Source organism: Arachis hypogaea, chromosome 9 (genome assembly GCF_003086295.3).
Source record: "Arachis hypogaea cultivar Tifrunner chromosome 9, arahy.Tifrunner.gnm2.J5K5, whole genome shotgun sequence".
NCBI classification, from domain to species: Eukaryota; Viridiplantae; Streptophyta; class Magnoliopsida; order Fabales; family Fabaceae; genus Arachis; species Arachis hypogaea.
The window spans coordinates 4,542,203-4,566,506 of NC_092044.1; the positions used below are offsets into that span (position 1 = coordinate 4,542,203).

Here is a 24,304-nt window from a genome sequence, read left to right on the forward strand (position 1 = left end):
AAATTATATATTATATTTTAAAATTTAAAAATTAACAATAAAATTAAAATGTCAAACACAATTTAAAAAATTAATAATTAATTTATTAATTATTTTAAACTCATAAAAAACTAACTACGAAAAGAATGCTTTCTATTAAAATTCTTTTTAAAAAAATTAAATAATTTTTTCCAAAATTAATCTGAACATATTTTTCAAAAAATTTAAATACTATTAATAAAAAAATGTTGCCTTTGAATAAAATATTTGTTACCTATTAATAATAGGTTTAATTATTCTGCAGGTCCCTGTAGTTTCACCGAATTTTCAATTAGGTCCCTATACTTTTTTTTCTTTTCAATTGGGTCCCTGTACCTTTTTTTTTTCAATTAAGTCCCTATTAACGTTTGACGTTAAAAAAAACGTTAGTGAGCTGTGGAATGACTTATTTACCCCTGTCTTCTCCCTATAAACACTCGCATTGCAGTATCTGAGGTTTCTCTTCTTCTCCCTTCTTCAATTTCAGTTTTCATATTCTCCAACTTTATGGCTCATAGTCAAGGAACCTCATTCATTCTCTCTTCGGGAAGCTGTGTTTCCAGGAGCTCGTACTCGAAGGAAAGAAGACACCTGTGTTTCTGTGGAGAGGCAGTAACCGTCCGCCTTCCTCAGTCGTTTCTGACCATGGTAGAAGGTATGTTACTTGTGGGAAGATACCAAAATGCAACTTTTTTTAGTGGATTGATGATTTTGATTGGATTGAGGTTGATGATGGTGCAAAGAATGGGTGGCCAAAGGAAAAGGAAAGGCGGGTTCACTGTTTGTGTGGTGACATTCTGAGTCTTTAAATTTCAGGAACAACAAAGAATCCTAATAGAAGATTTGTTTCTTGCCCTAACAGAAGATGCAAATTTTTTGAGTGGGTTGATGAAGTTGGTGCAAGAAGTAACGTGTCTGCTGCTACTGTTGGAGTTGTTGGAACACAAAATTCTGCTAAGCTGGAAGCTGAAATGTGGAAATTGGATGCACAAGAAAGAAAGATAGAGAGGCTAAACGTGGAGATGGAGAGATTAATTGTTGAAGGCAAAGAAATAGATGCTTGTGTGGGTAGATTATATGATGAGTTGAATATTCTCCAAGAACAAGTTGGGAGGTTGGATGACAATATGAAAATTCAATGTAAAATGCAATATATGCTATTTATGTTTTTGCTAGTCTTAATAATTGGAATGTGGTTTGCAAGAGTTTAGAGTTATGTGTGCTATGAAGTTGTAATATAAGAGATTGTATGGCTTCAATCCAATTAAAGTTAATTAAGTTTAGTTTGAATCAATTTTACACTTTGATGTATTTTGTGTGTATAACAAATGATAGTTGGGAAGCAACTTTATCAATCTGAATAGTTAAATTTTCACAATTGACAACAACTTACAGCAAGAAGTGGCTAGAAAATATGCTACATATATTTTCATTAAGTGTTCCTGTAAACCATACTTACACAAAATATCATAACATAAGTGGTCATATAATATGCCACATATAGCTAAGCCAAAATAAAGATCCAAGACTGCAACAATTAAAAGTGGTCCAATCTGATTACAAAATATCAAAATAGTGGTCCTATCCACATAATAAACAGTGGCCACATAGACACAATTCATCACAAGATATACTATTTAACAGCAACCCCAACAACCCTAACTATAAATATAAAGAGACTTCAGTCATCACTTAGGTCTATATGTAGACTAGGTGCTCCTTTTTGCTTTATCACTCCTAACTTCAGCCGCCCACTTCTCCTCACACCAAACACCTTTGTCTTTGGTAAAGGTTGAGAAGATGCTTTAGGTGCTTGGTCAGATTTTGCAGTTGCCACAGCTAGGAGAGGCTGGGAGGCTGGCCCTTCAAGAGGTAAGGCTTGTTGTGAGGTGGCTGTGGTTGGAGCACTGCACCGGTGGATGTGGTTGGAGCCTGAGAAGCTGAAGTTGCAAGTATGGGAAGTGGTTGAGTGGAGGCAGCAACAGCAGGTGTGGCATGTAGCTGTTGGGAAGATGCAGGTGTGGTGGGAAGTGGTTGTGAAGATGTAGCTCTACCCCTTCCTCTACCCCTTCCCCTGCCCCTTCCTTTGCCTTATTCGCTCAGATCTACGGATATTCACACCGGATCTGTTGTCGGCAGCAGGATCAGTGTCAACAGCAGCTGCAGGATCAGCAGCAGCAGCAGTAGGCACAGTGTCAGCAGCGTTCGAACCTTCTCCGTTGGTGGCAGCAGCAACACCAGGTTCTAAAATCAGGTAAACAGCAGATTGCAACATGAATATTCAGCTCTTTTTTCAATGAATTTATAATCCATTTACAATTTATTTATAACACAGCATAATCAATTGATAATCATCTTATAGTCTATTTATAAGGCAGCATAATCTGTTTGCAATCCAAATCAATTCACAACAATTTATAACACAGCATAATAAATTTTCATACACCTCAAATACCCTATAATTTCAAATTTTAAACAGTAAAACAACAGTTTGTAGGTTCAGATTTGCATGATACCTGACACTATTAGATTGGGACAATGCCTTCTATTATGTCCATATTGGCCGTAGTTGCTACATGTAACAGATGAACCCGTCCTCCTTAGCTTTGTCTGAGAACGGTTCTCATCAGGTTCTCTGATCCTCACCATCCGTGGTTTTCCTGGCTTCATCCTAAAGATGGGAGGTATGATGGTGTCACACTCAACCTTCGGCCACATATTTTCTCCATTGTTTGGAGAAACTAAGTTACCATAAGTTACAACATAGGCTGCTGGGCTATAAAAGTTGCTGCAATAATCTTCTGGACTGTCCCCTTTCTCGAATATGGCACAACAAGCATGCGGGCAGGGCATTCCACATAACCCCCAAAATCTGCAGCTACACGTTCTAGCCAACAAGTCAACCACAAACCTCTCAACAATCATCCGGTTCTTATGAAAAACTTCGTATTTCAGTCCTCCAGCCCATCTTGCTTGCCACTCCATAGCTCGCATAGCAATGACATCAAACCTCTTTTTGGGTTTAGGCATGATTGTACCCTCATATTTTTCGGCCTTCTTCTTTTTTTCAGCAAACCGAGACATCCAATAACATCGAATCCACTCGAACATAGTAAGTATGGGCTTGTCTCTTGCCTCCAAGATCCTACCATTGAAAGCTTCAGATATGTTATTCATCAACATGTCACTCTTAGCAAGAAACGTGAAATGGCTCTTGCACCAGAGCTTTGGATCCAATGATGACAACTTTTCATAGCATTGACGGTTGATGTTCATTAGTTGCGTCATCCTCCTCTCCCATTCCTCAACATATGTAGCTTTAGCTATTGATAGAATTAGATCCCGCAAAACAGTCCCACCTCCATATGCTTTTTTGCAATTCGCATACAGATGTCTCAAGCATAGTCGATGCTCTAACGCCGGCATCATCTCTTGAATAACTTGCATCAAACCCTACAGCACAGCATATATAATTCAGATTCATATAGCTGCATCATATCATATATAATAACTTTTTATAGAGCTGCAACATAGCATATATAATTCAGTTATAAAACGCAGCAACATATGAGCTAAATTTCAATTTTCAGTAGCTACAACATATCATATTAAAAGTAAATAAATAAATAAATAAATAAATAAAAAGGTAAATTCTTATATCACTGTTTTTGTTTTTCCCCATGAAAATAACTTTTCAAATTTAGACATAATCAAATGATGAATCGATGCAAAAGAAATGAGACTTGTGCATCTATGATTTAAGAGTCCACCATGATTACTGACAGAACATTTCAATAATCTCAAAAATCAAATAAAGAAACTTGATAAGAAAAGTGACATGCATTATTTTGGTGCTTAATGAGGTCTATACTATAGATATATTTTAACAGCAATATTTATTGTGTGGCCAATGAGGTCTACACTATAGATATATTATTCGCATTCCTTTTTCTTTGTGGCTTTCTTTTCCTCATTGCATGCTCTGTTTTGACTTTTGACTATGAAATTGATTTTAAATTTAGGCAAATGTTCCCCATCATTTCCAATTCTTATCTATTCTAATCTGGAAGTTAGGTTGTGTTCCGTTTTTTGTTCAAACACAAGCAACAAATAATACATCTAATTTTATGGCATAGGCCTTTCTTTGCATTGTTTGCTAACTTATACTATAGCATTCAGCATGGGAGGATATATTTGAATTGTATTAAATGGAAGAAAAGTAAATGTTAACAGAAATTTAAGAGGCCAAAGAGACAAGATCTAACATCTTTTGTTTTTTTTTTCTGCACACAAGTTAGAAAAATCACATTTACCAATGGAATTATCAAACACAAATACAACAGGACAAAGATATACAAAGAATATATATATGTGACATTTTGAAAGCTTGCAGCATGTGCCCGCCTACAAGATTTCAAGAACATAAATCATACACATGCTACATTGTAGCTTTTATAAGCCTATTAAAATAGATTTAAATAGCAAATGCTAACCTTTTGTTGGTCGGACATGAATACCCACTTTCTTTTACTGACATCTCCAATATCATCCAATAACAAGTTTATAAACCAACCCCAACTGTCTCTAGTCTCAGCCTCTACAGCAGCAACAGCAATTGAAAAATAGTTATCGTTTGGATCTCTTCCGACAGCCACCAATAGTTGTTGACCATGATCACCCTTCAAGTGGCAGCCATCTACTGCTATGATAGGCCTGCAACCAGCCAAAAAGCCTTGCTTGACAGGATTTAGACACATGTACATCCTCATAAACCTTGGTTGGTGTGTAATTGAAGGCCTGTCAACCAAAATCTGAGTAGTAGACCTGAGATTTGTCCTTATAATCTCTGCACAATAATCTCTGAGCATGCCATATTGTAGAATAGCCCTGCCATGTACTTCTTCCCGCGCCTTTCTCCTCGCCCAATAAGCCTTTGTGACTGAAATATTAGCCATGTATTTATCCTGAATAGTCTGAATTACTGTTGCAATCTTCATCTCCTCCCCCTACTAATATTGGTAACAATCTTCTGAGACACCCAACTACTTGATGTAAGCCTACCGCTGTAATCTCGTCCACAAGTGTGCTTTCCGTTAAGGGTCTTCAGCCGAAAGCAATCGGAACCACCAACTTTGGATGCAAACGCCATCCACCTACACTTCCCTTTCTTTCCTCTACAGCCCACTCTACATCTAATCTTATCATTCTTGATATACCTAATATCCCTTCCATTCAACAGAGCATGCTCCCTAATAGCATCCTTAAACTGACCAAGTGACTTGAACTCCAATCCCACCTTAAACACATATTCCCTACTCATCTCAGCCTCATTGTATTTAGGATATCTTCTCTTCTTAATCATGTCATTCGAATCTCCCTCATAGCTATCAATATCTTCAGTTTCATAACCCTCGGAAATCTCTCTAACCTCAACATCATCCCTAACGGCTGCGTCTTTCACAGCAGCATCAACACCACCAGTTTGAGCATTGTCATGTTCATTTAAAGGGCCATCAAATCCCCCAAAAGCATTTCCAACTCCACCATCATTTCCATCTTCAACGTCAAATCCAAAATGATCCTCGTGGTCTCCATCGTCTGCACTGTCATCAAATCTATCCTCCTCACTAGACGCTTCTGATTCACATTCAACCTCTACTTCTACGAAACCACTCTCATTGTACTCAGCTTCAGTTGGCACATAGTCCTTATCATTCGAACATATCTCAACACCGTTACCTTCCCTACAGCCATCAACAACATACACCGAGCAATGCTTAACAGTTTGCGACATTAATAACCTACCCATTCTCATGGCATCTCCATCACTCATCAACTCTTTGAGACCCGAGCTCAATTGACAGCCTGGTTCACAGTACCAGATCCTGGCATTCCCTTTGTACACTAACTTTTGCAACTCACTAACTATTTCTTGCAAACTCCATTCATCGAGCTCATAATGCATATCTTCCAACACCTTTCCCCCCAAATATTCTAGCCCGTTCCCTAAATCATGAAACTTGCCACCATGGTGTATGTCTATGGTAAAATCCTCCTCCCCCATCCCTACAGATATTAAAAACAGAAACATAATCTATTTAAAGCAACATCGGCACAGCCACAATAATCAACATTCAAGAATAAACAAAATTCATCATCCAATGCCATAGTAGCTCTATTCAATCACATAATTTGAAAAAAAGGTCGAGACTTTCATAAGCTGAAACCATCAGCATACATTACACTTTTACAAATCTCCCATTGAAAGCAAAATCTATTTAATAAAAATAGAAATAGAATCAATTCAAAGCACCACCATCACAGCAACAACAGTCAAACAATGCCATAATTTTTTTTTGCAAAAAATTAACATAAATATCAACTTTTAACATTGAAAAAATTAGGATTTTTTCTTTGTCACTTACTTGCAGAAACTTCTACTGCAGGGAGATGGAGCAGAGGCGTGGTCGGAGGCTCGGCAACGTGCGGCACGGTGACTCCAGGTGAGGGCCTTCACTGCGACGGAAGGAAGACGCCTTGGCCGGACAAATCGTGGAGAAGACCTCAGAGAAGAACAACGATCAAGGGCCCAGCACAGAGAGAAGGCAACGGAGGGGACACCAGCAACCGTCTGTCGCAGTCGATGGCAGACACACACGCCGTCGACGGAGGCAGGAGACGGAGAAGACAGGAGAAACTTAGGGTTTCTTTTTTTCTTAGGAATGAAATGTGAAGGGTTATTTGGGTATTAGGAAAAAATTCAGATTACTTCACCAAGCCTCTACAGCTAATTGCCAAGAATATTCCTTTTTTATGAAGAATATTCTGTTATCTCAAACGATACACCGACGACAGGGACTTAATTGAAAAAAAAAAGGTACAGGGACCCAATTGAAAAGAAAAAAAGTATAGAGACCTAATTAAAAATTTGGTGAAACTATAGGGACCTGCAGAGTAATTAAACCTTAATAATATTAATAAAAATATTCATAACAATTTAAAAAGATGAAAATATTAAAATTTTTAAATTTATAAAAATAAATATATAATTACCCATCATCAATTTCTAATTCAATAACAGTGTACTTGGTAGATTTGCCATCCTTTTCAAGAGTCCTTTCACTTTCAATTTCAGCAAAATATTCAAAGATTTTGGATGTATGTAAAGAAAGGATTTGATGTACTTTTGAATTGTTGTGTTTCACATATCTCATAACTTATATTTTTGTAGTTAACTCATAACTAAAATTTTTTAAATTTGATTGATTTTAATTTAAATTTAAATTAAATTTATAGATAAAGTAAATAAATATATTAATAATTTTTAAAATTTTAAATTAACGTAAATTTACATATGTAGCTGTAATTTTTGAAAAAAATCTACAAAAATTTTAAAAATATCTAAAAAAATTTTTAAAAATAGTGCTAAAAAGAATTAATAAATTTTTATAAAAATAGTGTTAAAATTAAAAAAATAACAACCTAAGTAAAATAATTTAAAATTTAAAAAATAACAACTTAAATAAAATAATTTAAAATTAAAAAAATAATAACTTAAGTATAACAATCCAAATAAATAATTTAAAATTTAAAAATAACAACTTAAGTAAATAATAATTTATAATTTATAAATATAAATTTAAAAATTTCTAGTGACTATATTTAAATAAATAAACTCCTAAACTCAATGTATGAGCACCACAACGTCAGCATATGAACTACCCATTAAAGATGATAATTTTGACCTTTGACTATAATTCTTTAATAGTTTGCACAACTCAATTACTTATCCCAAAACTTGACACGTAATTGATTTGAATTAAGTTTAATTATATTGCTGATAAAAATTAGTTACATTAATGGTTTACAAAATTTGATTAAAAACTTGAATATAATCAAGTAAAACACTGGCTAGTCATTTTCCCTAGTATACTCGAGTATGGGGGCACATGCTATTGTGAAGGTGGTGTTTGGAGCCGCCACCAAGTGGTCCAAACTACTTTCACTCCTGCTGCCGCCGCCACTGCGCCCACCGACACTACCAATGTTGCCGGCTGAGCTCATAGAGCTAATCCTATTGAGGCTTCCGGCCAGGTCCCTTGTGAAATTCAAGAGAGTTTGCAAGTCATGGAAAACCCTAATCTCCAGCTCCGACTTCATCAAGAACCAAGTTCAACTTTCAATAATGGCGGAACCAGCCATTTCCGAACTACACTTGGTCTATTCCAACCTTCCCTGATTAATCAACAACGAAATTGGATTTATCCCCATTCAATCTCTGTTCGAGAACCTTTCTTTCGGTACCGAAGTGGTTTACTTCCCCGTGGGCGGTTATTACGTGAACATCACGGGCACCTGCAATGGGTTCCTATGCTTAACCGATCTTCCAAGCTTTGATTTCAAAGTGAGGTTGTTGAATCCTTGCATTGGATTGGCATCCGAGTGGTTGACACTTCATTCTGAATATGACCAACAGAGACCTATCTCCAATTTTGGGTTTGGCTATGATCATGTCAATGACAAGTTCAAGATTCTCACGGTTGTTGAAAGTTCCACCAGAATATACACTTTTGGCGCATATTCCTGGATAACCGTTCAGGATATCCCTCTCCATCCTCTCGAATGGTAGGGTAACCCTAACTGCGATAGTTGTTCTTTCTTTCAACCTTGGAAATGAGAGCTATGGTTAGGGCTGGCAATGGGTAGGGTAGGGTAACCCTAACTCTATCCGCGGGTAGAAAATCTCAATAAAACTCTATCCTACCTTACCCGCGGGTTGAGAATCTCTCAACCCGTACCCTACCCGCATCCTAAATTACAAAACCATATTCTATCCTATCCTATCCGCAAAAATATGAATTTTTTAAAAATAAATATAAAACTCAATCATTCTAAATTTCATACATATTAATAAATAAAAAATAAATAACTAAATTCAAATTAAAATAAAAGACAATAAAATCTTAAAGAAATTCAACATAAAATTACAAACATACATATTGTTATATTAATAAAATAAAAAACTAAGTTTAACTTAAAATTAAATACAATAAAGTCCTAAACAAATTCAATATAAAATTACAAATAGCATAATTATCAAGTTCTTAATAAAATTAAAATAACATAAACAAACCAAGTTTTTACAACATTATTCTTCCGTCAGTTCAGAAAATGCATCATCATCTTCATTAGCAGTTTGATAATCAGGTTTTCCACCTAAAAATCAAATACAACAATTTTATTATATATAATTTTAACACAATTATAAAATCTAAACAAATTAAAAAACTTGAAAACATAAATAACCTCTTTTATAATATTCTGCCCACAACCAATTTTGATTGCACATAAGAGCTTCTACCGTATCTTCATGAAGACTACCACGATGAGTAGCAATTATATGGCCACTTGTGCTAAAAGAAGACTCAGAAGCAACAGTAGACACAGGAATGGCAAATATGTCTCTTGCAATTTTCTGAAGAGTTGGAAACCTAACTCCATTTACCTTCCACCAAGCTAATATATAAAAATCAGGAGTTAAAGGATGAACATCTTCCTCTACATAGTGATCAAATTCCGTCTTCACAAATGAACATTTTTCCTTCTTCTTTTGTCTAATATACAATTGATAACCAACATCTTCATCCTCATCTGCATTAACCCTAAGCTCTTGTGTAGATTCCATTGATATATTGCTTGAATTAAATGTATTCTTTTGATATTCATGAAGTAACTCATAACATGCCTGTTTGATTCTCTCAACTTTCCTTGTGCATTCATTAGGATCTTCACATATCCTAGCAAATTTATATTCAAGCCCATCAAACTTATACCTAGGATCTAGAATTGCAGCAACACCCATGGTGCCATGAATTTCTTCCCAATACTTATCAAACTTTCTCTTCATCATACATGCCATGCTACTAATAACTGGATTAGGAGAAACAGCCCATTTTTTCAATCCAACATGTATCTCACATACTTTATTAAAGTAAATGTTGGCCGTTGGAACTTGAGTTCCAGAAAACAAATGAGTCACATCATAAAAAAGTTTTAATTTACCACAAATTTCTTTCGCAAGTTCCCATTCCTCATTACTTGGCACACTTTTATAATTGGAGTCTTTTTGTTTTAGTCGAGCAAAGACATCTCTGTACAGCCATGCAGTTTCTAACATCACATAAGTGGAATTCCATCTAGTCATACAATCAAGAGATAGTTTTTTGGTAAAGGGAACACCTGACTTACTACACCAACTCACAAAGGTTTCATGTCTTTTACTAGTTGAAGTCCAATACACCACACTATTACGAATTTTCTCCACACTTTCTTTAACTAAATTGAAACCATCCTTCACAATTAGGTTTAAAATATGAGCACAGCAACGCGTATGCAATAACTTACCCCCCTAACAACAAATAATTTGAGTCTAGACGTCCCCCCTAACTTACCCTCTTTATATCTACTAAAGTATTGTCAATAAACACTTTTCAATAAAGATTTGTTGCTATTTTCACCCGAGACAGACTCGTCTGGAACAAAATTAGCAGTTTCTTCAACAGGAGTTTCTTCTTGTTGTTCTTGAGCCACTACATCCATGTTGGTACTATCCATTATTGCCTACACAATAGTAAAATAAATAATTAAATATTAAAAATTCAAGCCTGCTGAAAATTCATTAAAATTCAGAAAAATTATTTATACATAAAAAATTTAGGAATCCAATTTTTATACATAAAATTTATACAAGTTTCTATCCTTAAAAAAAAGAAGAATATATGTTTTGCATAAGCTTAAATACACATTGCAAATCAAATAAATAAAGACACAATATCATATAAAGGACTATATATGTTTTGCATAAGCTTAAACTTACACCACTGTATCTTATTCCTCACCCTTAAGAATAACATCACATTCAAATTAAATATTTACTTCTTGTTATTTTCTTTCATGTATTATATATGCTTCACTTGCACACAATAACAAAAGCATCACTTCAAGTTTTACTAAGAAAAAGCATCACAATGGTCAACACTTTTACATTATAGTCATAAGGCTCAAATATATCGTTACATTAACTTATCAAGTCAAAAAGGCTAATCAAATTCTCCATTATCACATTTCAACAATATAGAGTAAGTAGAATTAAATATATTATGATCCTTGAAGTGAGGATTTCACTTTGAAATGTAAATTAAATAGAGAATTTCAGCCTCGAGCAATTCATGAGTAAGGATTAGAAGACAATGAAGTACAAAAAATAATGAAACACCAAGTAACACTACCCATGGATAATGACAACTATTTTCTCCTATAAGATTCACATTGGTAACCAAAGACAACAACCAACCTCATGTTTCTTGCTCTTGAAATTTCAATGGAGCAAACAATAGAACCTCTAATATACTCATCTCTGTTTCTTTGAGGGGAAAAAATAAAAAGAAAAGAAGAAAAAAAGAATTACTTAAATTCAAGTACATTGACACCTACGTGGAACAAGAACACCAAGAGGTTTTCTTTTTTCGCAAATTATAGCTTCCTTAATTATGGGAAGCTTTTCCTGAACTTTCTTCCAGATATGATTCACTGCACTGTCCAAAGGTATTGGTTCAATGCCACCTGGATGACCATTATCATAGACAAAAATGGGTTGTACCTGATCAATTCAAACATTTACATTCCAAGAAAACAAAACTGAGTTGGTTGGGCAGAGGCACACAACAAGCATTGAATAAAACGAAATAATATAGCTACTCCACTACAGCTACCAATCACATCATCTAACCAAACTCTAGCATGAAAGACTTATGATTCACCACCAGTAAAGCCCCAATTTTCACAGATTCAAACAAAAAATACATACCAAGAAGAACAGAACAGCAGCGTAGAGAAGAGAGAAGGTCACGAATCAGCGGCGTTGCGAGGAGAGCACAGAGGAGGAAGAAGAGTGGCGGCAATGGAGGAACGACGAACGAGGAAGGAGAGTTGGGGCAATGAAGCACTGAGGTCCGAGGCTTATGGCTTCGGAAGAAACTTGGGAAGAAAACGGCGCTACCAGAGTACCAGCCTCCCACTTAGTTTTAGGGTTTCTAATGAGCAATGAGTGATTTCTGAATCTTAAATTATATATGATTTTTTATTTTGTTTAATTTTTATTTTATGTAACTTCATAAATATACAAACGCATTATACTATCAAAGTAAGTAGCTAGCTTAGTGGTTACTTGCTTGTTACACATGATGGAGGTCAAGGGTTCAAGTCTCACTTCTTTCACTATGTATATAAATTTTTAAAAACATGTTATATATGGGGGGTGCGGGTAGGGTAGGGTATTTTTAAAAACATGTTATATATGGGGGGTGCGGGTAGGGTAGGGTAGGGTACACCCTAAACCTGTACCCTACCCGTAGCGGGTCGGGTAGGGTACCCGCAGGTAGAGTATGTATTGCCAGCCCAAGCTATGGTCAAATAGGCCTACCCGGACCTCACTCTACCCTACCCGCAGCAGCAGGTCAAATAAGGTCAAATAGGCCTACCCAGACCTCACTCTACCCTACCCGCAGCGGGCCCTAGCTATGGTCAAATAGCATTGCCTAACATTGAAGGCGGGTTGATCCATCGCGAGCCTGGCTAAGGAATTCTCTGTGTGTTTGTCATGGATACTTCGAGGTGGGATTTGTGGATGATGAAGGAGTATGGAAATAAAGATTCTTGGACTAGAATGTTGGTGATCCCACGTGAGGAGCTTATTCCTCATGCTATTGCCATAAGACCATTGCACATAATGGAAAATGATCTTCTTCTTGTTTTGGTAAGACATCCTGCTTATGCTTATCGTAAATGTTTAGAATTAGTTGTGTATAATTCTGCAAATAAGGGTGATAAGTTAGGATATCCTGTGATCAACTACTACTCATATGATGACATGCCAGACTATGATAATCCTCGCAGATACTTCCGTCTTTATCGTGAAAGTTTGGTTTCACCATCACACTATGGTCTTAAAACTGACCATATGTGGCTCTAGGTTGATGATGATGACAATTGATCAACCATTGCTTCCACTTTACAGTCTTCAAAAGGTGTTGCTTTTTATCTTGATTCTTAGAATAATATAGACTATGTTGTGATTGACTGCTGACTACTCATATGAAAATATTTTTGTGTGAAGATTATAATTGAGTAAAAATTTAGATGCAAAGTTGGTGGTTTTGGAGGTAGCGTTTATTTTTGGGACAAGACAAAGAAATATAGATAACTAATGTTTAAAAAGTATTTGGAGGTAGAGACATGTACACTGAATATATTGTCTTTGGGATAATTTTTTATATTATATTTTTGTGTCCACTATTTTATGAAGGACAACGATTGACACAAGACTTAAAAAGTGGATATGGACTTTTTTATTAATTTTTTTTGTCTATAAATATTTTTTATTATTCCACTATTATCCCTTTTTATTTTTCCTAATTTGAGATTAGTCGTTCTCAGGTATTCTTTTCTCTCTATTTTTTCTTTTTTTCATTATTCTCTTCTTCTTGTAGAATTTTTATTGGGCTGTATAATTTCTTCTCTTTTATCATTCTTACTTCAATAACATTTTGACCTTGATAGTTCATCGACCAATTCTTCTTGTAATCCCTCTATACTACGTATTCTTACGTATTTTCTATTTAATTAGTTTATACTTGATACAGAAAATTTGAAATCATATGGCTATTTTAGTTATTTTATATAATATTTAATTTTAGTCTTGTCTATGTATATCCAAACATAATACTAGACATTACATTAATATTTTATACATCGTATTCAAATACAATATACAAAGGATCATTTTTAATATTTCTATTATATTGTCTCTGTTTTAGTATCATTTTATCCTGTCTCCAAAAATAAACGCAGCTTAATATATAGTACGTGAATTTTTACCTAATAATTGAAAATGATGAGATGATTTAACATATTTAATTAAATTGTTAGTTGACACACCAAACGTTTATATATTAATTATCATCTTTGTATTGTGAATCAATTGATTTATTGATGTAGCCTGTGCATACTTGATTGGGAATTTACTTGAAAAAAAATCTGTTTAAAAACAGATTTATTTACCTAACACCAAATTAAAATTAATAGTTTTCTATTTGTACAAGTAATGATAATTTTGATCTTTGACTATAGTTCTTTAATAGTTTGCACAACTCAATTAGTTATCCAAAATCTTGACACGTAATTGATTTGAAAAATGAGTCATAATGTCAGTTTCTTTTTCTGTAAATATATTATTTATCATCATGCTCTTGTAAAATGATTCAGATTATTTAAATGTGTTTTATCGAGTAAATACCGAAGTCGTCTCTGAGATTTGCGTAAATACTCAATGTAATTCTCAAGATCCCGATTTTTTCATTTTAGTCTTTCAGATAGAGTTTCGAGTACTCAAAGTGATTCCTGGGCATATTTCTAGTGATAAGTGATCTCTTATTTTTGTAGTTGTAGATTCCTTTAATTCTTGCATTTAATAATGATTACTTCTATTGCACTCTATGTGTTTGTTGAAATGTCTCTTTTAGTTTTAGTGTAGATTTTGCGCCATTTTGATGATTGGATTTTTGATGGTTTAGAATTTCACAAATGAATTCTCGTTGCAAGTATAGTTTATAAACCAATCACTAATCCTTTCATACAAAAGATTGTTTGTCACAAGTAACAAACCCCTAATTTTATAAACCGAAGTATTCAAACCTCGGGTCGTTCTCCCTAGGAATTACAATAAAATGTCTTGTTATTGGTTATGAGTTATTTTGGGGTTTTGATAAGAGGCATGAAAGATAAATGGCAAGAAAGTAAACTAACAACTATAAAAGGCTCTTGGCAAGGTGTGAGAACTAGAAGTCCTATCCTAGTTATCCTTCTCAATTGTGATCAGAATTGTTCATTGCTACCACTTAGTTAACCCTTACTAAATAAAGGAAAGTCAAGTGGATGAATTGACTTGAGCCACAAGTCCTAGCCAACTCCCAAGAAAAGACTAGCTTTAGTGCACTCCAAACCAATTAGCAATCTCTCCAATTATCAATCAACAAAGGAATTAGATAACTCAAGTGTCACTAATTACTCTACCTAGGCCAAGAGGAACAAAATCTACACTAAAACTAAAAGAGATATTTCAACAAACACATAGAGTGCAATAGAAGTAATCATTATTAAATGCAAGAATTAAAGAAATCTACAACTACAAAAACAAGAGATCAACAATAGAAAAGCAAAGAAGACACATTTAGTATGAATACCTCTTATTGAATTGGAAGAATGTAGAAGGAACAATACTAGATCTACAACAAAATATAAGAACAACATAAAGGAAATTACAACAAAAGAGTAGAAGAAGATGAATGTAGCAACAAAGAATTGAGAAGTAGAAGTGGAAGAAAGCAAAGATTAAAACCTAGATCTAAGAACTAAACCTAATCCTAATCCTAATTCTAGAGAGAAGTGAGAGCTTCTCTCTCTAGAAACTACTTCTAAACTGATCCTAATGAGTGTGAATGATTGGAATCCCCTTTGCTCTTCAATCCTTGGCTTTAAATAGCAGTTTAGGCACCAAAGTTGGTTGAGATTGGGCCCCACAACCCTTCAGAATTTGTTGGCCACGTTTTCATTAAAAAATCATAAAACGGCACCGACGCGTACGCGCACAGCACGCGTACGCGTCTATGGGGTCATTCGCAGGTGCGCGCAAGCGCCAGGTGCGCGTGCGCATCCATGGGCGAGTTCAACTTCTTTGACTTTTCATGATTTCTCCACTTTGCATGCTTTCCCTCTTCACTCCTTTGATCCATTCCTAGCCTTTTCAACCTGAGATCACTAACAAACATATCAAGGCATCTAGTGGAATCAAAGGGAGATTAAAACCATCAAATTAAGGGTTGAAAAGCATGTTTTCACTTCTAAGCACAAATAAGGAGACAATCACAAAACCATGCTATTTCATTGGATAAATGTGGGTAAAAGGTCATAAAATCTCTTAAAATCAATACAAGATAAACCGTCAAAATGGGGTTTATCAATAAGTCATCACCAGAATGCTGATGTGGCCTCTTTTGCCACGCTAGAGGGGTCCAATAGCTATATGAGCTGGCCAATTTTCAATTTGTATCTAAGTTGGTCCCTCCCTTTATATTAACCCTAAATCCCCAAATCGTAAACATCATCTCTTCTTCTTGTTCATCACACTCTCTTCATTCCACAGCAATCAATTTCCATTGCCGAATTGAAGAATGTGGTGAATGGCAGTGAAGCTTTGATGGCAAGAATGTCTGATAAAGATGGCATTGATTTTGTGATGTTGGGTTGGTCGTTTGATGAAGTAGACGAAGATACAGTTGATTCCCAGATGGAAAGAGATATACTTGACAAGTTACGACCTCACGCTAATTTGAAACAGTAACTGATCAAGGGTTACAGGGGTACAAGATTTTCAGACTGAGTGGGACATTCTTCCTACCACAACATCACCAAAATATCAAAGAGTGCTCATCTTGACAACCGGGCTGAAGGTTTTAAAATAATCCATTCCAGCAGTTTGAGTGAATTCTTGAGCAACTAGTTTGGCTTTATGTCTATTTATACTCCCATCAGAGTTTAATTTAAGCTCAAACACCTATTTACATCCTACCGATCTCTTTTCATTGGACAATATGGTAAGTGATCAAGTCTTATTTTTTTGTAAGACAGCAAGCTCTACATTGATTGCATTCTGCCATATCTTATTATTGATAGCCTCAGCATAGGATCTAGGTTCTATGTGTTTAGGCTGTGATGTGAGAGTGATAGACAACTCAGAAAAAAGAATGGTAGAAAGTTAAATTTTTAAAATAATCTTGTGTCAATTGTTGAGAATTATCAATTGTGTCAGTAAAGTTTGATTCATAGAAGTTATATGAGAAATTCAAGTCATTGTTGTGCAGCTCATATGAGGTAGTCATGCATTGAAAGTCCTCTAAGTATGCAGGTTTTCTCTTTTTCCTTAATGATCTTCTAATATCATTTAATTTAAGGTTGTGATATGTATGCAGCATTGTTGTTGTGACATGATGGAGGTGATGATACAGATGCTTGCTCATTGGGTATAACATGCAATGTAGATGTAGTATTGGTGTTAGAATTTGATTGGGTGAATGAGGATTCATCGAATATATTATTAATAGTTTATGCATATGAGATGGTTGAGTGATGTCAGTAACAATGTTTAATTTGGCATTATGCATAGAATCTTGTAATGTGACCTTTGAATTACTTTGATATTGGTATAACAGTCAATATTTACTTCTGATGTAAAGTTAAGGCTCTCATTAGACATGCCTCTGTATATTGATGAATATTGAAATGTTCTATTGGATTATGATTTCAGAAAAAAAATGGCAATGGTGTTGAAGAAGGCTAGTGCAAATGGTCAGATCATGAACTGTTTATTTTCCTCTTCATCTTGGTGTTTTTCACCTAAACTCATTTGAGATTGGCCCTTGTTTGTACATGAAAAGAGAGATACAAGAGTTTTTGCAAGAGGATACAAGATTCTTGGACATGCTTTAGTGTCTATTAATCAACTGGAAGCCATTTTGGTATTTCAAGGCAGTAGAATTTTATATATCGTGCGTCTTCAAATCTATTGTGGTGTCACGCTCTCTTTCATGTCTTCGTTTTTTATATATCGACAATTGTGGGAGTTTGAAATCTGTGGCAATGCTATGGATGGCAGCACCTCAACTTGAACAACTCTCATTAGTGGCTTGCCCAGAGATTGATTTGTCTGATACATGGCATCCACATTGTAGCCTCAGATTTCTTGAAATCAGCAACATCGAGAAACTGGTGAGCTCTGCAACATTCATGCAAACAAAAATTTGAAAATTTAGGGTTAAATATAAAGGGAGGGACCAGCTTGGGTACAAATTGAAAATTGGTCAGCTCATATAGCTATTGGACCCCTCCAGCGTGGCAAACAGAGGCCACATCAGCGTTTCGGTGATGACTCATCACTAGAAATATGCCCAGGGACCACTTTGAGTACTCGGAGCTCTATCTAGAGGACTAAAATAGGAAAATCGAGATATTGAGGATTACATTGAGTATTTACGCGAATCTCAATGACGACTATGGGTATTTACTCTATAAAAGTGCTTAGAACTTTTTTAGATATTTTTTTTCTAAAAAGAAATTATTTTTTTAAAATTGAAAAGTAAAAATAATTTGATACTTAGATATCTATATAAAATATTTTTTGTTTATCAATGATATTTTGGTACAAAAATATAAAATTACTTTTTGTTTATTAATTATATTGAAATATTTGTTTTCATACAAGTTAATTCCCTACACACTTACTTGAATAGTGATGTGGTGTTTGGTAATAAGAAAGTTCTTAAGAAAGAATTAAGTAAAGTTCTGTTTGTACCTTTACAAGCTAAAAATAGAGACACAAAGAGAACTATCTCTCTATGACTAGATGGTAATTAAGAACAATACAAAAATATTTGAGTTAATAGTTAAAATTGTTTCTAAAAGATATTTTGATCTCTATTTTCATCTTCAAAAAATAAATTTAATCAAAATCGTCCTCGAAAGATTTAAAATTAATTACGTTAATCCCTCCGTCTATTCTATCACTAACAACGTTAATTTTGCTGACGTGACATGTTAATTTTTTTGTGTGTCTTTTTTATCATGGGATGTTAAGCCCAAAAAACAGAAACAGAACCCTAACTACCCAGAACCTGACCCACCCGTACCTACCCCGAAAATCTCTCCTCAACTCATCTGAGTAGCTTCGAGACTCCATTTCTGTCCCGCTGCAACACAACCCCGCAATGGTGGCTCTTCAAGCTTTACGCTGCGCACCGTCTCCAGTAACCACCGCCGTCGTCGCCAGATGTTGAAGAGATACCACGTCTATCAAGCGTCTTAAATCCCCTGCTCCATAGCTGCTGCCACCGCCGCATCAATGGTATAATGCTCGCTTTCCACCCCTAATCCAATTCGTTGCCCTGTGGCTTTTAGCGGAAATTTTGGACTTGGGGTTTCCTCAGAAGTATGGCAGGATTACTGGAAGAATCATGTGATAAATGAATAGGACAAATAATTTATCTATGCTTGAGAGAATGATAGATGAGGCATGGACATTGGGCTGAAGGCTTGGGAGAACTAGACACGGCTGATGACATGGAGTCCAGAGAAAAATCTATCATTAAAGGAAAGCTTGAGTCCCGTCTTTCTTGGATATCAATGACTGGGGATGAATTGCAGAAGAGAGATGGCTTATTGTTTCTACCTTGCGGGCTAGCAACAGGTTCCTCAAGCACTGTGGTGGAGACACCCCATTTTGCTCATAAGGAATATGTTCTTAAGCTTGGGAATTGAGGAAAAATGATGGATTGGTTGCAATTTCATAGTTCATGGTTGAGTTACAAGGACTAAAGTCAGTTGAAGGGGAAGATCCTCCGAAGATTCTTCACCTGAATCCTCGGTTAAGAGGGGATTGGAGCAAACGACCAGTTATCGAGCATAACATTTGCTATCGAATGCACTGGAGAACAGCTCAAAGATGTAATGGCTTGTCAATTGAGGATGATGAAGGAATGCTTGAAGAACTATCATTGCAAGAGCTGTGTTGCAGCGACAGGAATGGAGGCTCGAAGCTACTCAGACGGGTTGAGGAGGGATTTTCGGAGCGAATACGAGTGGGTCGGATTCTAGGTAGTTAGGGTTCTGTTTTTGCTTTTTGGGCTTAACAGCCTATGACCAAAAGGACAAAAAAAAAACTAACGTACCATGTCAGCAAAATTTACGTTGTTAGTAACAAAATAACCGGAAGGATTAACGTGATTAATTATAAATCTTTTGAGGACAATTTTGATTGAATTTATCTTTCAAGAAAATAGAGATCGAGCCACAGACAATTTTGATTATTAACTCAAAATTATTTCCATTTTTCAATATTGTCTCTTATGTCCCATTCATAACTCAAAATTATTTCCATTTTTCAATATTGTCTCTGTTGTCCCATTCAAAAGAACAGAAATGTAACTTCGCCCATGTCTTCACACTCATACTAATAAATTTGTGTGTTCACTGAGCCAAACACAACTTAATAGATCGTTTTATCATATGTTATTATTTATACAAAGAATTCACGGGTTTTATTTATTTTTTAATAAATAGAGAAGTTTTTCGTTGCAGCACTTTGCAGAGAAAAATACATCATATAACAAACCATTTACTCTTACTATTTCATCCTTTTGGTCTGATTTTTGGTTTATAGAATAATTAAATTAAATTACCATTTTCAAAGCATATATATATATATTCTTTCCTGATAAACTGATACACAACATCCAAACTAAATTCTCTTTTTAGATTATTAAAGCATGATAACCATTATCCACATCCATAAGGGAAGAATGTGAGAAAAAGAAAAGATTGGAAGCTATAGCATGAGTTCCAGTTTCATATAAATGTGTTTCAAAAACAACTCAAAATCTGAAAGAGTTCTACAAACACTAAAATAGAAAGGAAACACAAACTAGGGTGTAATGCAAAACATCTTGATTCACTTCCACTTCCTGCCACGGATCTTCAAGCCCTGTCTGTTCCTCTTCTTGACACCAGACTTGGCAACTCTGATGCTTCTATTGACGGCACTCAACCTTGCAAGAGCTGCATTAGTGAGATCAGGCCTGTAGTGGTTTTTTGACACCTGCAACACATTGCATAATTCAGAAAAAGAAATCAGGAAAATATAGACAGATGGACATGTAACGTGAAAACTTCAGAATATTCTTCAAAGTCATAGTAGAAGTTCAAAGCGAAAAAATTGCACAATTAGTTAAACATAGGAATAACACATCATTCATACAAGGCCAAAGAAAGCTTATATGCCTTTAAAGGCGAATTAATATTTTGCATAAGAAACATTGGCAACGAAATTTTGTTCGAATAAAACCAAATACATGAAGTGAAAACAATACATTCAAAATACTTTTACAATGATACAAACTCAGATGCCAAGCATAACATGTATATTTCATCGAATAAACCAGACAAGGTTTTTCTTACATATTAGAAGCTCATCACCACTACACACTAATTACAAGTATCACAAGAATAAGCAAAATATTGGTGAAAAATCCCACCTGTCCAAACAACATTGTTTAAGCTAATGATTAATCAGCACATTAAAGAGAAGTAATCTTTGACCTACAACAATGCAAGACTATGAAGGGATCAAAAAGTGTACACTCATGAAAGAATTTATGACCTATATAAGCTCAGAAGCCAAGCGTAACATGAATATTTCATTGAAGAAACCCCACTGGGGATTTTTCTTACATGTTAAAGGCTCATCATCACTAAGGAGAAGACATGTACAACTCATTAAACTCATCACAGGAACTACGGTGAAGCAAACTTTTATTGGAAACTCAATATACCAAACATAATCATTTAATATAATGATTAATCACCAAATAAGAGAGAAGCATCCTTTAATTTATAACAACTCAAAACTCTGAGGAGATCCAATGAGTATAGTTATGAGGCATGAAAGAATTTCAGAATGACAGAAGCTCAGAAGCCAAGCGTAACATGACTATTTCACTGAAAAACCAACAATGGGGTTCTTCTTACATGTTAGAGGCTCATCACCACTAGGGCGAACACGTGTATATGCTCAATTGGTCAATAAGAAAAAATAAAAGGGAGGCAGCCTTTGCTCTATTAACAACTCAACAGTGAAAAGATTAAAAGAATACACTCATTCATGAGGGAATTTCAGAATGATGTAAGCTCAATAGCTCAGAAGCCAAGCGTAACAAGAATATTTCATTGAAGAAACCCAACTTGGGATCCTTCTTACATGTTATAGGCTCATCACAACTACATGGAACAGGTCATGTCAGCAAAGGTTCAAAAAAAGTTTAATTTCAATAAAAAGGGATTCAGAACAGATTCTTGGAACACCAACATATCTAGAAAACCATCTTAAAAAAGTACAACTGATCCAAACAACACAAAATAAAATAACACATGAAGCTTTGCTCCATTATTAACATAGCATTCATAAAGAACTTCTAATGAACAAACTAACAAACGATGTAACATGTAGATTTCATTTTAGAAATTAAAACAGGATTCAGATTACAAGTCGGGCTCCAGATCTCTGGAGAGCACAGCCTGTTGTAAACAGAGCATATATCATTACAACATACAAATGCAAAGCAAACATTCATTTTCAGGACCACCATGGACCTCAACAAACTAATGTAAACATACAACTAAAACATAAAGAAACTATGCACCAAAACATACCCTATTCAACATCAACCTAAAAGGCTTCCTTTAAAATATATAAAAAAATTTCTTTCAATCATAAAAAAATACACAAAATTTTCAGCTAGCGAATGGTGAATCAGTATATAATGCTAGTGAATAATCCAGCATTTAAGTATCAACGAAAAAAAAACTCAGGATATTTTTAATATCCAACCTAGGAAAACAGGGACAGATTAAATCAACATCCTTTTACGGTTTTACCTGATTTTGAACAGCCTTAGCCATCCTACTGAACTCCTTCTTCATCAGAGACTTGTGAAGAAGAGCAGAAGGCTTGTTCTGCTTCTTGGTCTTGGTTGTAGCCAACAACACACCCTGATCCTTACCAGCAGGCTGAATGGTAACAGTTTTCTTGTTTGCCAAACCTACCATGACCAACATAAAATGAATTTTGAATCAACAAACAAGTGAAAAAGAAAGGTTTGATAAACATACCCAACAATAACACCACTTTACTTCTAAACTAGCCTCAGTATATAAACACTATACACATAGCCATCATCATAAAAATTAAATCATCTAAGTAGCAACGCAAGCTCTACCTAAGCAATAATCATCCAATTATTCTTCATTTTATACTTAAAAAAAATTGGCAACTAAAACTACAATTAATCTTTTTCAATTACTCATTTTTACTGTCCCGAATTCTTCTCAGAAAGGAGATTCCAAATCAACCAACAAAGCAAAAATCTTCTTTTTTTTTTCCAATTATGATAATGGTGAAAGGTACCTGAGTATTTAAAGGAGTTGAGATTGTAGAGATTGTTAGGCTCTCTGCTGAATTCAACACTCTGAGTGCCCCTTCCGAACTCTTTCACCAAGAAGCAGTTGTTCTTCTTCACGATCTCCCACACCAATTGCCCTGGAACAGTCGTCATCTTTTCCTTTTTCGACTGCAACACAGAATTAGGGTTCTTATAGACCATTATATAGTACGATGGAGAAACCCTAATTAACATGAATCGGAGTTGATCAGGTCGGTAAGTTCGACCCGTTTATCCGGTTTTAAAATGTCCATGGTCTAAGACTACTACTGATCCAGTTTAGCGGCCCACTACACAACAATACAAAAAATTAGAAGGATTTAGTATTAGGCTATTAGCAATTACTTTTTTTTGGGTAAAAATTCGCATAAAGTTGATAGTTGAAAAATTTTTAAAATTTTGACAAATTTAATTAAATTATTACCTAACAGTTATCAACTATAAATTTTAGATAAAGATAACTACATGTGAGATTCTTCTTTTTTTTATGATGTATTTGAGATATAATCTTACTTTTCTTTAGTATTTTTGGGATTTACATGTTTTATTTTGACGATAGATTACAAAAAGGAGTGAGTATTAGCAGATTGTTATTTATTTACTGCACGCAGTTAGCTAGCCTTATTTAGAGAGGAATCTTTTCCATTAGATTAGGGGTTTGTTAGTTTGTTAGCTAGTTTGTTAGCCTAGTTTGTTAGTTTGTTAGACTGATGTGTATGTGTATATATTTCACATAAAGCTAATAGAGATGCAGCAGAAAATTATTTTTCAGTATCAAGTTCGGAGCCAAATTCTCTTGATGAAGCCTTTGCCTAGCATCTCTGAAGTTTTCTCGTTAATCGTTCAAGAAGAGCGGCAACGAGAACTGACTCTTGCTCCTCCAACAAGCAATGAGACGCAACTGGCTTTTGCCGTGAAGAACACACACTATAACTCCAAGATCCGTCCAGGGAAAAAAGATAAGCCGCTCTGTGCTCACTGCAGTTTACTCGGCCACACCAAGGATAAATGCTACAAGTTACATGGTTATCCACCTAATTACAAGAAACAAAGTCCAGCCACAGTTCGGGTCAATCATGTGGACACAAGTAAGGACATTCCTCTTCAGCTCACTTCTCACTAGTATC

General features: G+C 35.1%; 3 protein-coding genes and 4 non-coding genes across 7 annotated transcripts; all 7 read right to left on the reverse strand.

The window, feature by feature from the left end:
* Nucleotides 1-2,080: 2,080 nt before the first annotated feature.
* Nucleotides 2,081-4,973, reverse strand: LOC112708738 (uncharacterized). Its single transcript, XM_025760678.1, has 3 exons — nt 4,512-4,973; nt 2,535-3,471; nt 2,081-2,262 (listed from the first exon to the last, which is right to left on the reverse strand). Exons 1-3 carry the CDS (start codon nt 4,971-4,973, stop codon nt 2,081-2,083), a joined length of 1,581 nt encoding a protein of 526 aa, XP_025616463.1.
* A 4,193-nt stretch (nt 4,974-9,166) lies between these two features.
* Nucleotides 9,167-10,632, reverse strand: LOC140175020 (zinc finger BED domain-containing protein RICESLEEPER 3-like). The gene is made up of 3 exons (XM_072201913.1): nt 10,536-10,632; nt 9,325-10,353; nt 9,167-9,234 (listed from the first exon to the last, which is right to left on the reverse strand). The coding sequence occupies exons 1-3, from the start codon at nt 10,630-10,632 to the stop codon at nt 9,167-9,169; spliced, it is 1,194 nt and encodes a 397-aa protein (XP_072058014.1).
* Nucleotides 10,633-20,416: 9,784 nt separating this feature from the next.
* On the reverse strand, nt 20,417-23,479 carry LOC112710039 (large ribosomal subunit protein eL28y). Its single transcript, XM_025762115.2, has 3 exons — nt 23,144-23,479; nt 22,615-22,778; nt 20,417-20,779 (listed from the first exon to the last, which is right to left on the reverse strand). Exons 1-3 carry the CDS (start codon nt 23,370-23,372, stop codon nt 20,633-20,635), a joined length of 540 nt encoding a protein of 179 aa, XP_025617900.2. The 5' UTR covers nt 23,373-23,479; the 3' UTR covers nt 20,417-20,632.
* On the reverse strand, nt 21,075-21,162 carry LOC112713731 (small nucleolar RNA R24). The gene has a single exon (XR_003158701.1). It is a non-coding gene; the product is annotated as a small nucleolar RNA R24 (small nucleolar RNA).
* Nucleotides 21,346-21,435, reverse strand: LOC112713728 (small nucleolar RNA R24). Its single transcript, XR_003158698.1, has one exon. It is a non-coding gene; the product is annotated as a small nucleolar RNA R24 (small nucleolar RNA).
* On the reverse strand, nt 21,644-21,732 carry LOC112713730 (small nucleolar RNA R24). The gene has a single exon (XR_003158700.1). It is a non-coding gene; the product is annotated as a small nucleolar RNA R24 (small nucleolar RNA).
* LOC112713727 (small nucleolar RNA R24) lies at nt 21,872-21,961 on the reverse strand. The gene has a single exon (XR_003158696.1). It is a non-coding gene; the product is annotated as a small nucleolar RNA R24 (small nucleolar RNA).
* Nucleotides 23,480-24,304: the final 825 nt, after the last annotated feature.